The sequence below is a fragment of the Melopsittacus undulatus genome, chromosome 12, assembly GCF_012275295.1.
Source record: "Melopsittacus undulatus isolate bMelUnd1 chromosome 12, bMelUnd1.mat.Z, whole genome shotgun sequence".
Classification (NCBI taxonomy): domain Eukaryota; kingdom Metazoa; phylum Chordata; class Aves; order Psittaciformes; family Psittaculidae; genus Melopsittacus; species Melopsittacus undulatus.
In genome coordinates, this window is record NC_047538.1 from 20,735,307 (window position 1) to 20,747,733 (window position 12,427).

Sequence of the window (12,427 nt, forward strand, 5' to 3'; positions counted from 1 at the left end):
CTGAACTCTCAGTGCTCACTACTTGTGATGGGAGTAAGGTTTTAGAAATGTGAAGTATCACAAGGCTGGCAATTTTTGCAAACCTGCTTTGAAAGACCATTTTAGTAGCTCTTAGGTGACATCTTATTTTGCAGTTTTGTGTTGTTCCCATTTAAAAGACTTCATGCAGTCATCTGTGACCTCCACATAAGGATGCAGGGAAGCTCTTTTCCTCTAGACATGCATTTGCTGATCCATTGAACCTCCCTTCCTGTTTTGACTGTGCAGATGCTTATTTCAAAAATAAGCACCATAGCAGCATGCCCATTTAATCATTTCTTTAAATAGTCATGAAGAACAACCCTACTGATGAGTAAGAAGAAAAGTTACACCTTCTGGACTAGAAGCAAGAAACTACAGAACTCAACTCCGTTCCAAGTTGCTCTCACAGCCCAGGTTTAGGTAAGTGAAGTTGTCTTCAAGTATTTAATCCTTGATTTGGTTTCCTTTAGGGGGTATCTTTGCTCTCAGACATCTGCTGACTGCTCCTACAAAATTACATCAGTTATTCTACTGAAATACTTGGCTGCGTGTGTCTTGTGAGGATGGGGTTGATTTCTAATACATGGACTATATACAGATGATATGCCTAACATCTAAGCATTCACTGATGTTAAGCATTTCACAATTTCAAGTATTTGTTGCTGAATTCTTTGTTACAAACTGTGTTAGTTAACATGACTGCACGAGACCATCACCAAGTTCTGGTTTTCTTTTGAGTGTTGCATTGCACTTAAGATGTTATTGATGTATAAACACCACTTAAAGCCATGCGTGATTCATATGGAAAACAGCCTTAAGAAAGCTTAAAATCTGGGCTTTTCCAAAGTGAATGTAAAACACCCATCTTCCTCAAGAGGCTGGGAAACCACTATTTACCAGATGCCCCTTTGAAGCTGCCAGTCAGCTCTTGACCTAACTCAAGTTCAGTTATCAAGTACAATTCTTTCTCTCCTCGTAATGAAACTACTTACTTATCTCCAGTACTATTTATTACAACCGATTGATTTCAGTGTTACCCCTTTTGCAGATAATTGTTTTCAAGCATTCCTATGCTTAAATGAGATACACCAATAAGTGAGGACTTGTATAGCCCATGTGTTTTATAACACAACATGCATAAGAATAAAAATTGTTTATTAAAATAGTTACAAGGGCATATAGCTCACTCTTCATTATAAATAGTAGTTATCTTACAGATAAAACATTGAGTATGTTTGTGTAGGAGCGGATTTTCTTTTTCCCTTTTGAACACAAACAAGGTATTTTCTCCTCCCAGATTTGAACATTCATTTTTTACTCATCCACATGATCTTGAAAGTATTCATCCACAAGAGCAGATTTATCTTCTTCAACTTCCTGCCAAAAAGAAAACAGAAAAGGTTAAAACCTGACTTTTCCCCTCGTGGCTCCTGCACCTAAGAAATCTTAGTGATCTTACTGGTCCCTTCTGACCTTTCAAGTTTAAAAGACCTTAGTAGTAAGTGTATTACAACTTATATTATGGATTCTTTTTAAGGACCCATAATACCATCTTCTCATCAGAAGTACTTTACCTTTGGTTCTTTAAATTCAAGATCTTCTCCATACTGAATGGTAAAGTCTATGTGCTGCAGGACTATGTTTATGCTTTCCTCATCAGAGCGATCAAAAGGGAGAAATCGAACCATACCATAGTCATCAATCTAGAGAACAGATTCAAAGGATGTTAGTAAGCAAATGCAGTGAGTTCTCAACCACAGTTCTCTAAGCTACCTCCTTAAATCACACTTAGGTCTTCCTTGTCTGAAAAATCTTATAATATAATCTGAAAAAAATAATGAGTTAAAATAGGCAAAAAAGTAAAATCCTCAAGTGCCTGAGAGTCTTCCCAATCCTGTCTTTGTTAACAGTCTAGTAGGTAAGTACATATTTTTGGGGTGGGGAGAATTATAGAACATACAGTATCAATAACAGCAGTGAATTCAACAACGACACAGTATGGTTTATATATACAGGACTGAATTTAAGGGTAGCAGTTAAAAAGCAATATACCCACCAATCCACATATGGATTTAGTCAGCTTTTTAAACATTTTGCTTTTCAATATATTTGTAGAATCTTCAATCATAGAATACATATCTGGATCCAAGTACCTGGGAGAAACAATGTCATTGTTAACATGCAAAGAATCCTTGGCCACAGAGCAAATGAGTCATTGTGCTTTTATATAGCTGCCAAAACATCTGTGATCCAAATGAACTGTATCAGAACTTAAAATGTGTAAAAACAGTTTTTGTAGGTATTTGAATATCTCACAAATGTAAAAATAACACATAAGTAATTCAGTATGGTCAGTATCAAAACCCTGATATGATCAGCTCTGGTTTAGGTTTTGAAGTACAGCAGCCTGCAATGTCATTCAGAATAAGTTATTCAAGATAATTAGTTACAGAAAAATCCAGAGGTAAGTACAAACATGGAGCTAGCTTTCTGATTCTGACTAAACTGCAAGCATCCTACCCAGGTGTTTAAAGCCTATGTTTGAAATCAAACAAATGCATCATAGAACCATAGAATAGTTAGGGTTATAAAGGACCTTAAGATCATCTAGCTCCAAGCCCCCTGCCATGGGCAGCGCACCTCCCATTCCAGAAGAGTACATTTTAATTGTGGGAAGCATGAGACTGAATTTTGAATGGAGTTTGCCTCCTCATATTACACGATAAAAGTAGGTTTTTGGAACTTACTTTTCTATTTCCTTCTTGGCTTTCTTGCTCAGCAAATCCATTTTGGTCATAATGTTAATCTGTGGAATCTCTAAAGATATCATTGCACTGAGAGCTGCCAGAATTCCAGAGATAAACTGAAGGAGTATAGAAATGATGTCGTTAAGCACAGAAAAATGTAACACCAATACACAGACACTCACCCACAGTCTAACTAATGAAAACTGGACACAAACCACGTGAGGAATTATTCTCTGCTGGGAAAGGGAAGTGCTGAATATCCCATCTGCCATCAAATCTGGATCTGCCACTGAAAAGGGAATTCGGAAAACCCAAAGCCCACCTCTGGATTTGTACTGCTGGATGGGAAAGCAGCCTGCTCTCCTTTCAGATATGAGAAAGCTCCCATGGAATGACAGGAGAATTTTGCTTGGAAAGGACTTCTAGAAGCTATTTTGTTCATACAGCTGCTAAAAGCAGAGGCAACTTTAAAGTCAGATCAGGGTGCTCAGGGTTTCTGGCCGGTCAAGGCTTGAGTAGCTCCATGAGCACTCACTACACAGTATCTCTATGCCCTGTTCCCACAGCACGGATTTGCTTTACATCCAACTGGAATTTTCTTTGTTGTCACCTGTTTCTGAAGCAACTGATGAAAGCAATCACATCTCCCCCAGCTTAGAACTCTTCCTTCTGGACTAAACAAACCCCACTCTGAAATTGCTCAGATTCTTTCTTCATTCTCAATATGAACTTTTACAACAGATTTCAAATGGATACCTTAAAAGATTCCACCATAAACTGAGAATCCACCAGAAAAACTCCACAGACACGGAATTCCCATTGCTGGAGCTGCTCCACCAGCTGTTTCATCACTGGCAGGTGTGTGTAGAGCTCGATCTGACCTGGAGCACATGCAGAACATCAGGTACACAGGGATGTGAGGCCAGGAGGAACAGTTATCCACGCTATAGTACTGCATATGAAGGACACTGGAACGCTGATGTCTGCTTACCTGGGCAGTCAAACAGCACATAGTCATCCTCTACGTGCCCGAGGCTTTCCTCCAGCCAGCTGAAGTTATTAGCGAAGTATTCCATGCAGAACACGAGGCCACCGTTGGGTCCGAACCGTAGGGAATCATCCTCCATCACATCATCAACCTCTATTAACTCGCGGATGTCTACAACAACAACATGCATGGCAGCCTCAGCTCGTTCGCTAGCAGCGGTGCCCGGTACCGGCCTCCCTCCGCTCCCTACCTGCCGTGACCGGGTAGCTGAAGAGCTCCGCCGCCGGGTCCAGGTTCACCACCTGCACGGCGCGGCCCAGCGCCTCGCAGTGCTGCACCATGGTGGAGCAGTAGGTGCTCTGCAAGGCACACACAGCCGCTGGCTCGGACCGACCCCACCGTTATCCCCTCCCCATCACCGCCCGTCCCCGGCCTCACCTTGCCGCTGCCCGCCGGGCCCATCACCAGCTGCGCGTACCGGGGCATGGCGGCGGCGGCGGCGGCGGATGTCCGCTCCGGCGCGCCGTAGCTCACGCAATCACGTGCCGCTGGGGAACGGGGCGGCCGCGCTGTACTACGGCGAGCCGGTGGGCTCAAGCCGCGCCCTGGGGCTCTCGCGAGACGGCGGCGGAGGGCGCACGTGCGGGACCCACCGGAGGAGGAGGAGGAGGAGGACGAGGAGGAGCCGGAGCCGCCGCCGCGGCCTGAGGGGCCTCCCGGGTAACACCGTCCCCGCCGCCACGGGGCTCCCCCTCCCTTCGTCCCGGTGCAGAGCGGCCTTTCCCCCCCCCCCCCCCTTCGGTTGCCAGCAGCCTTCCCTCCGCTCTGGTACCCTCCCTGTCCGCCGGTGCCGCTGCTCTGTCCGCCCTCCCTGCGATCCCTTCCGTCTCCGGTAGCTCAGCGTCCTCCGTTCCCTCCGCTCTGCCCCCACCTCACTATGTCTGCGATCCCATTTGGCTGGCACACCAGCACCCTTCCCCTTCTCCCCCTCCTCCCATCACTTTTATCCCCTTCGTCCCTCATTTGGGATCTCCGTGGGTCCTCTCAGCATCCATCCCCTCATTACGACCGTCTGCTGCCTTTCCCTGTCGCCTCCCTACCCCCCATCACCTCTGCCATTTCCCCCTAGCTCTCTTCAAAGCCCAGGCACAGCTTTGGCTCGGAGGCTTCCACACATATATCCTGCTTGCTCCCAGTGATCCCGGGGCAGTTATACATTGCAAACCCCTCTCCTGTTGGCCCCCATCTTCTAAACACCTTGCCTGTAAAAGTGTGCGTGCAAACCACTATTAAATAGATCAGTTGGTTGAATTTCGGTTGCGTGTTTTGTGGTGTTTGGGTTTTTCTTTGCCCAGACCTGTCCTAGGATTAGATTGTGACTGTTCAGGTACGGATGTAAATGACCCCTATTCTTTGCTACTGTACTGGCAGTACCTTCCCCCAGTGTCCCTGCTGTTCATATACCACTGATTTAACGTGGTGCTTCACATCTTAACTCAGTGTGTTCTGTAATTCCATGTGGTGTTCTTGCAGATCTTTCTTAATTTCACACTGTTTTGTGGCACTTTGGGTTCCCCCCCCCTTATGTGCTAAAATTCCGTGCTGTTTGATATCTTTTGCAGCCTTTTCCCGTGTATTTTTGGATTATGTCTTGACTCCTGTTTTTTCCTCCCTGATTTCTCCTCCTCTTAGGATTGTAGCTGTTTTCTCTGGGACCCATCAGTCTCTGGGGTTCTTTTTAAGTTGGGAAAGATGTGAATAACTCCAACCCAAAACTTAGGTCCTGCTTTATTTGTTTTGTGACCTCCAGGCGTGTGACATGGCCACGGATGTAGCTGAGCCTGTGGTCCCTGACTGCAGAGGAGACATAAGGAGCGGTGGTGCCAAGTCAGATGGTGACTACCCCCTTCGGGTTCTCTACTGCGGAGGCAAGTGCTCAAGGATCAGTTGTCTGTGATTCACACAATGTGCTGTTTGTGAGGGCAGCCTAGCAGAAACAGTGAGAGCATCAGAGATCCTCTTTTGGTCAGCTGTTATTGAGAAGCCAGACCAAGCTTGAGCTTTCTGATTGTCTTTCAGCAGTTTTGGGGTCTGAGAGATGGAGGGTACAAACAGCTTTCTATGTGTAGAAGTGTGAGTTGTGCTCAGATTGTAACCTGTTGAACAGAGATCTCCTCCTGCAGAAAGCCAGTAAAGCCTTTAGCACAGAAAATGCCTTTAATCAATAGTATGACAGTAAGAAATAAAGTTAAGAGTTCATGAAAGTAATGGCTGCACTGTGTTTAGAATTATTCTTTACTCATAACATCTGTAGTTATGTGGGTGAAAGTATATTTAGATAAGGATGTTCTGTTCCTTTGGGCTTGAATGCAGTTACAAGGGGTTAGGAAAGAATGCCTGTGCAGTGTGAAAGTCTGGAGGGTTGGACTGGGTTTGTGCTGTGGCCAAGCCCCTCTTCTGGACACTGACAGCCCATGGTAAAAGGAAAGCCAACCAAATCACATGGTAATTTATTGGGAATATTATTTTGCCAGGTAGAACTGGTGTTTCTTTCTGTAGCCTTTCCCAAAGCTGTAGGCACCTCCTATAAAATACTATTGAGTCAATGTGTGGTTATAACCCTAAGTTATAAGAAGTCACCCCTAACTTTAAAATGCCTTTTTGAATTTAACACTAAATGGAGAAGTTATTTTTGTAATCTGTTTTTTCTCCCTTCTTTCCCCAGTCTGTTCATTGCCAACAGAGGTGAGTTAATGTTTTTGTTGTCTGAGTTTCTTCTTTGTTTCTTATGATTTCTGAGAATGAGGATTCTTTCTGATCCTTTCTGCTTTTTCTTAAGTGTGGCAGTTCTGTGCTTCACCCCTCTGCTCTTTAGGATGACGTGAGGTTTCCTGTGTGCTAGTAAAGTGTTTGTATTCATTCGTCTTAAGGATAAATGGCTGAGCTGAATAGCCAGTGTATTGTGCTGTATTTGTGGTGTATTTTGTAGTTATTCTGGTAGCAACATTCATGTGACGTTTCTTCTCCAGTACTGCGAATACATGCCCGATGTGACTAAATGCAGACAGTGGTTAGAAAAGAATTTTCCAGATGAGTTTGCAAAACTCACAGTAGGTAAGAATCTTCTGTTTTCTGACTGATCTCTGCCCTCAGATGTATTGAGAAATCTCTGGGCAATTCTCATTTACCTTTTCCCACTGTATCAAGTATGAAAGTTAATCATTTTCTTAAGAGCCTACCATGCTTTTGGATGCTGTGAAAGTGTTTGATAATGTCAGAAAACACTGAGTAAACAGTGTGCAATTTCAGTAGTAATGTTTGAGCTTTCTTAAGGCTCCTCCTGTAACCAGTCATCCATGCACTTGTTTCCCATCAGAGTTTTATGTCTGTCCAGTCTCTGTGGATGGCTAGAGGAAAGGTCATTAATAACAGAGAACTTGTTGATTTGCATTTGGAATTTCAGTATTAACACTATAATTTCTGTATCTCTGTTGAAATGATGTGAAGAGACTGTAGAGAAGCTGTAACTGTACCTTTGAGCTAAGGCTTTTCTGAAGTCTGATTTACATAAGCACTGTAATAAAGATGTAACACACATCAGTCAAGGGGCTGCTGCACCAAACATCACTGTACCTGTTCTGTAAGGCTGTGGTAGGCTGACCCCTGCCTTTGTTCTCATTCTTCTCCCTGCTCCTTTCTGATGTATTTCAGAAAATTCCCCTAAGCAGGAAGCTGGGGTTGGAGAAGGCCAAGGAACTGCGGGGGAAGAAGAAGAGAAGAAGAAGCAAAAGAGAGGCAAGGTCTAAATAGTTGATTGTGGTACTGATTCATAAGCAGTTTGGGGCATCCCTTTCTCACCCCCTGGTGTGGACTCTGGCACAGATTCCCTGTGTTTTGGTTGTTAGCTGTGCTTTGACTTTACACAGAAGAGACCAAGTATTTTTCTTCTAGTGATAACGGAGTTATTGCAGTGATAGATACTGATGAAAGAAGTGGATAGGAGTAATAGCAAGTGAAAGGTGACTTGCATCATGTGTCTTACTGTTCTGTTGCACTTACTCAGGGAGCAATTCTTCTCAACCTAAAATCAGCTGGCATGCTTCCCAAAATACTTGTTTCTGCCCCATTTAACAACAGTTTATAGGTTGCTGGCAGAGTAGAACAAAGATTGCTTTTCTCTGTTCGTGCCTCATGACACTGCTTTAGCCTGTCTTAACTTCCACCCCCTCCTCTGTGTTCAAGTAACGGGGTTTGGTTTTATGCTTTTAATACTACCACCTATGGCTTTGTTAACAGCTGTGTCTCTTCCCAGCAATACTACTGAAAAACATCTTCAAAAGCCAAGTTTGGAAGATATATATGGAATAATCTAAACACATTTATCTTTTATCATTGGATTTTTTCTGTTTAATTAATTAACATACTTTCCACCCTAAATCCAAATGCTGAGGTTGTTAATATGCATTTATCTGTGGAGTGCCAGTTGTGTCTGTAGTGCTTCATAAATTATGGTTAATAGCCCAGTAAAGTTCAGATTTTAAGCCACATCTCACTGCAGATGTTTTATGTTGGTGGCTTGGTAACCAGTTATGTTTACTTTGTCAGTAAGTTATGTGGGGTAGCAACAGTGATTTAGGTTCTGTAGCTTGGATGCTTTTCCCAGAGACTTCAGGACATTTTAAATTCCCATTAATTTAGTGTGAGGTGGTATGGTTAGACTTGTGCCTGGCTTTTGGTTCTAAACTAATAGTGTTTAAAATACTTAGGGATTTTCCTCCTAGAATGAAAAGTTTAATTTATGCTTTGGTGCTAACTATGGTGGTATAAGATTGACTGTAAGAGAGAGGGTGAGGAGAAACAAGCAAAAACTTCACTAAGACACTGCAGAAAGTTACTGAAGACGTTTTAAGACAGAAATTTACTGTCTTAGATTATCTGATATCAGTTTACAGTGATGTGGAGTTGAAAGTGCTGTATGTTAGAAAAAGAACTAGTCACAAGGGGTTAGTTTGCTTGTCATAAATTCTTTATGTTTTCATGCTGAGAAGGCTCAAGGACATGAAACTCTGGTTACCCTGAAGTAACTTGATGAGTGTATACACAGTTAAGAGATCTTAATCTGCCTTAAGAATCTTAATGAGTGGAATATATCTTTTGCATGCTTTACTCAGGCTAATAAGCGCCTGATAACGTGAAGTGTTCCCTTAGGTTGGCCTAGACACAGACAGTAAGAAAGCTACTAAATCATGTAGAATTTTGGCAGTCAACTACTGTAGCTGGCTTCTGTTTCAGAGGCAGGGTGTCTTATGGTAGCTCGGATATAGATACATGGCTCATGCTGGGGTCCTGCATGGGTATCTGGTGTTTAACCCGGTGGCCTTAGCAGGCACATCCTCTTATAGGTGGACATGAGTAAGTTGCTTTGCCTTGAACACAAACCCCAGGGATGTTAAACTCATGAAAAACATTAAAGTAACAATTTCTTCCTTGGATTACAACCAAAGAACAATTCCTGAAAGAATGGTTAAATGTAGACAAAATGCAAAGATTGGCAGAGTGCAGGGAAACCCCCTTTCAATAGCTGCAGTGGGGTTCTGCTGTGCAAGCTGTACTTGAACACACATTTGACATGCATTCGTTGTTATATGAGACCTTAGATAATAGTTAAAAAACCTTAATGTGAGACAATGTGCAAAATGTAGTTTTGTTTACCAACACAGACATGAGATTAAGGGTGCCTTTGTTTATTGGGGTGACACCTCATCTTACATGCTCTTTAATGAAGTATGACATCCTGTAACCTTATGCTCTGTTTTAAAGGTGGAAGGGGTCAGATAAAACAGAAAAAGAAGACTGTACCACAGAAAGTTACAATAGCTAAAATTCCTAGAGCAAAGAAAAAATATGTGACAAGAGTATGTGGCCTTGCAACGTTTGGTGAGTTGACTTTTGCAACGTGGTATTTCTTGGGTTTAGATGTGCTTGCCTTTAACATCGTCATGGTATTTCTTCTGGTTGTATTACACTGAGTGATCCGCTTCCATCTGAGTGCCAGGGTACGTTAAAAGTACAGTTACTTTTCTTAAGGATAAATTATTAATGTCCGTATTTCCATGGTGTTTTCAAACAAATAGGCTTATGGGGTTTTTAGCACATTTTGATGTTTAACATGACAGCCACTTGGTTTTTATAACAGCATCTTACTTCACACATTGATCACAAATTCTGTTTAAAAGGTAGTTTTTAACCTTGGTTGTATTAACAGCACACACTGCATATTTCCTGCATGAGAGCAGCAATCCATGTCCTTGAGGGATCAGGAACACCCACTGGCTTGATGTGAACTGGGAACGTATCTTTGTGCTGGAAAGCCAGTCTCAGAAATCACTGGGGTGTGTTTCTGAAAAGAACATACTGAAGCAATTCTGGGGAGAAACGTGTTCAATAATTAGGAGGCTTTTCAGATCTGGAGGTGCTTTTTAAACAGTTCTTTGCTTCTCTAGAGAGCACACTCAGCCTTGACCTGCCTCAACAGAATGTGCAGAGGACGTTCAGTGATTTTAACCTTGAATACTTTACTAGATTTGTGGAGTCAGTTGTTTGTATGTCAACAACAGACTTTAGTTTTCAGTGGAAACTGTAGGAAAGCTTTAGCTGTAAATTGCCACTGGTTTTTCAACAGATAAAACAAGATTCCAGTTTTAAACTTGAGAAAAGTACCTTTACGGCAATGATTGTACTGAAACTGCCCATTTTCCATCAACAGAAATTGATCTTAAGGAAGCACAAAGGTTTTTTGCTCAGAAATTTTCCTGCGGTGCCTCAGTAACAGGAGAAGATGAGATCATCATTCAGGGCGATTTTACAGATGACATTATTGATGTAATCCAGGAGAAGTGGCCTGAGGTAACAAACCCTTTCTTCTGTCAGAACCCCAGTTTTCCACAATAGCCTGTGACTTTCCAATGAGATTGGAAAAGGGTTTATTCTTTGGCAGCACAGACTGGTGTGCAGAACTCAAAGAGTGGTTGTTGCCTTCCCATCTGTGAATTGTTAGGTTAAGGAGTGATTAAACTTGAAGTCAAATGTTGTTTCCGTTGTCAAGGAACAGCAGATCCCCCTGCTTGTAGTGCTGTTACTGTAGATAGGACAGTGAGAAAGGCATGTCAGAGTAAGTCCAGCTGTCAGATATCTGTGGCTTCTTTGTGACTGTTCCTTAATGGTCAGTGCCTGAGTATTCTTACATTGCCACCCTATTTTAAAAAGTCTCTTAAAATAGCCCAGAATTAAACCAAACAAACCCCCACACACTTGTGCTTCAGCAGGAGACATTAATTTGGGGTTGGACTAAAATGTTGATGGTTGAGACGTTTGGTTGTGCTGCTGCAATCACAAGTGTGTGCTTCGACCCTCCCTTGTTGTGCTGCTGTTTCCTGAGCGGAGGAGTTCTCTCTGACATAACTTTCTAGGCCTGTCCTTATTCAGAGCTCCAGAGGCTCAGCTGTGTCCTATAAGCATGTCACTCATGTAGGATTTACAGCAGGGAATCTCGGATGGTGCTGTATGCTTCTCCCACACTTCATTACATGTACAGTGGTGAATATTGAGTGAGACATTTAAGAAGAAAATAGACTTAATATGCTGTGTTTTGGCCTTTTTTTCCCTTAGGTGGATGATGATAGCATTGAAGATCTCGGAGAAGTTAAGAAGTGATGGTGGAAGCCTACCTTTATTTAATTCTATGGTTATAAATGATGTAGCCAAAGTGAGGCTTCTAAATCCCTCTGCTCTGCAGTGAAGCTGTGGAGAGCCCATATCCTTGGCATTTTCACTGTTTCTGTATAGGCTGCTTGGTTATTTTTGTTGTGATACTTGCCAAAGTTCAATTGGGTTTTATCATGCTTATGCATGAAGTAGATCTAAATAAAATCACTGTTCCTCACTGAATGCAGTTTCTGTTTTCTTTACAGTTGCTTTCCTCTATCAGTCTTACAGGAAAATAATAACCTAAGTCATTAGAAGGTTATTTTCATCTGCTGCCCTTTCTGCTGAACTCAAGTGAGTAAGGCCTGTGGTAACATACACACTCATACTTCTGATTAACTGCATAAACCCTAGATATTGGAATGGGACAAATGTTCTACAGGTGTGTAAGCACTTAAAGGAAGATGACTCCTGAAGTGGTCAGGCAGTTGGACCAGATCATTGTAGGTCTCTGCCAACTGGAGTATTCTGTTAAGTGATAACACTGAGGAAAATGCAGATACATCTGGAACATTCAGCCTGTTATTATAATTCAGATTATTTCCTAACCCCACTAGTCTTCAAGGTGAGGGGATTTTAGTGGCCTTATGTTTTTAGCATACAGCTGGTTCCAGAGCAGTGGTAATTACCACACCTTCACAGTGACTACTGCTGGTTTCCCAAAGCCTTGCTCACACAGGGGGTGAGATGGACTGCTGGTTGTACCTCTGCTCTCCAGCTGTACAGCTCCACTCTCCTTACTCCCACAGATGGCCTTGGCCATGGATTTGGAGCTTTTTCTTTCACTGCTCTATTTAATAATGTTAGATGCTGCGGCAGAGGCCTGGAATAGACATGCTCCTGTTGCAGTCAAAACTGGATGAGTTGAAACCCAGGAGGGTGATGCGTTGTGCGCTACCAGTAAAGT

The 12,427-nt window shown here is 42.7% G+C and overlaps 2 protein-coding genes across 2 annotated transcripts; one reads left to right on the forward strand and one right to left on the reverse strand.

Annotated features, from left to right (window-relative positions):
- Positions 1 to 1,291: 1,291 nt before the first annotated feature.
- GPN3 (GPN-loop GTPase 3) lies at positions 1,292 to 4,287 on the reverse strand. Its single transcript, XM_034068264.1, has 8 exons — positions 4,195 to 4,287; positions 4,007 to 4,115; positions 3,760 to 3,927; positions 3,525 to 3,649; positions 2,769 to 2,884; positions 2,078 to 2,174; positions 1,596 to 1,724; positions 1,292 to 1,398 (listed from the first exon to the last, which is right to left on the reverse strand). The coding sequence occupies exons 1-8, from the start codon at positions 4,240 to 4,242 to the stop codon at positions 1,336 to 1,338; spliced, it is 855 nt and encodes a 284-aa protein (XP_033924155.1). The 5' UTR covers positions 4,243 to 4,287; the 3' UTR covers positions 1,292 to 1,335.
- A 42-nt stretch (positions 4,288 to 4,329) lies between these two features.
- On the forward strand, positions 4,330 to 11,703 carry DENR (density regulated re-initiation and release factor). The gene is made up of 8 exons (XM_034068263.1): positions 4,330 to 4,476; positions 5,567 to 5,684; positions 6,482 to 6,501; positions 6,786 to 6,870; positions 7,468 to 7,551; positions 9,577 to 9,693; positions 10,523 to 10,662; positions 11,425 to 11,703. The coding sequence occupies exons 2-8, from the start codon at positions 5,576 to 5,578 to the stop codon at positions 11,467 to 11,469; spliced, it is 600 nt and encodes a 199-aa protein (XP_033924154.1). The 5' UTR covers positions 4,330 to 4,476; positions 5,567 to 5,575; the 3' UTR covers positions 11,470 to 11,703.
- Positions 11,704 to 12,427: the final 724 nt, after the last annotated feature.

Bases quoted from the DNA above. Each gene is read 5' to 3' on its own strand.
- GPN3 (XM_034068264.1), bottom strand. From the start codon at position 4,242: ATGCCCCGGTACGCGCAGCTGGTGATGGGCCCGGCGGGCAGCGGCAAG. The intron at 3,650-3,759 runs GTAAGCAGACAT...CATGTGCTCCAG, and splicing joins TGTGCTGTTTGACTGCCCAG to GTCAGATCGAGCTCTACACA. The intron at 1,399-1,595 runs GTAAAGTACTTC...TCTTTTTGGCAG, and splicing joins TTGAATTTAAAGAACCAAAG to GAAGTTGAAGAAGATAAATC.
- DENR (XM_034068263.1), top strand. From the start codon at position 5,576: ATGGCCACGGATGTAGCTGAGCCTGTGGTCCCTGACTGCAGAGGAGAC. The intron at 6,502-6,785 runs GTGAGTTAATGT...TTTCTTCTCCAG, and splicing joins TCTGTTCATTGCCAACAGAG to TACTGCGAATACATGCCCGA. The intron at 7,552-9,576 runs GCAAGGTCTAAA...TCTGTTTTAAAG, and splicing joins GAAGAAGAAGCAAAAGAGAG to GTGGAAGGGGTCAGATAAAA.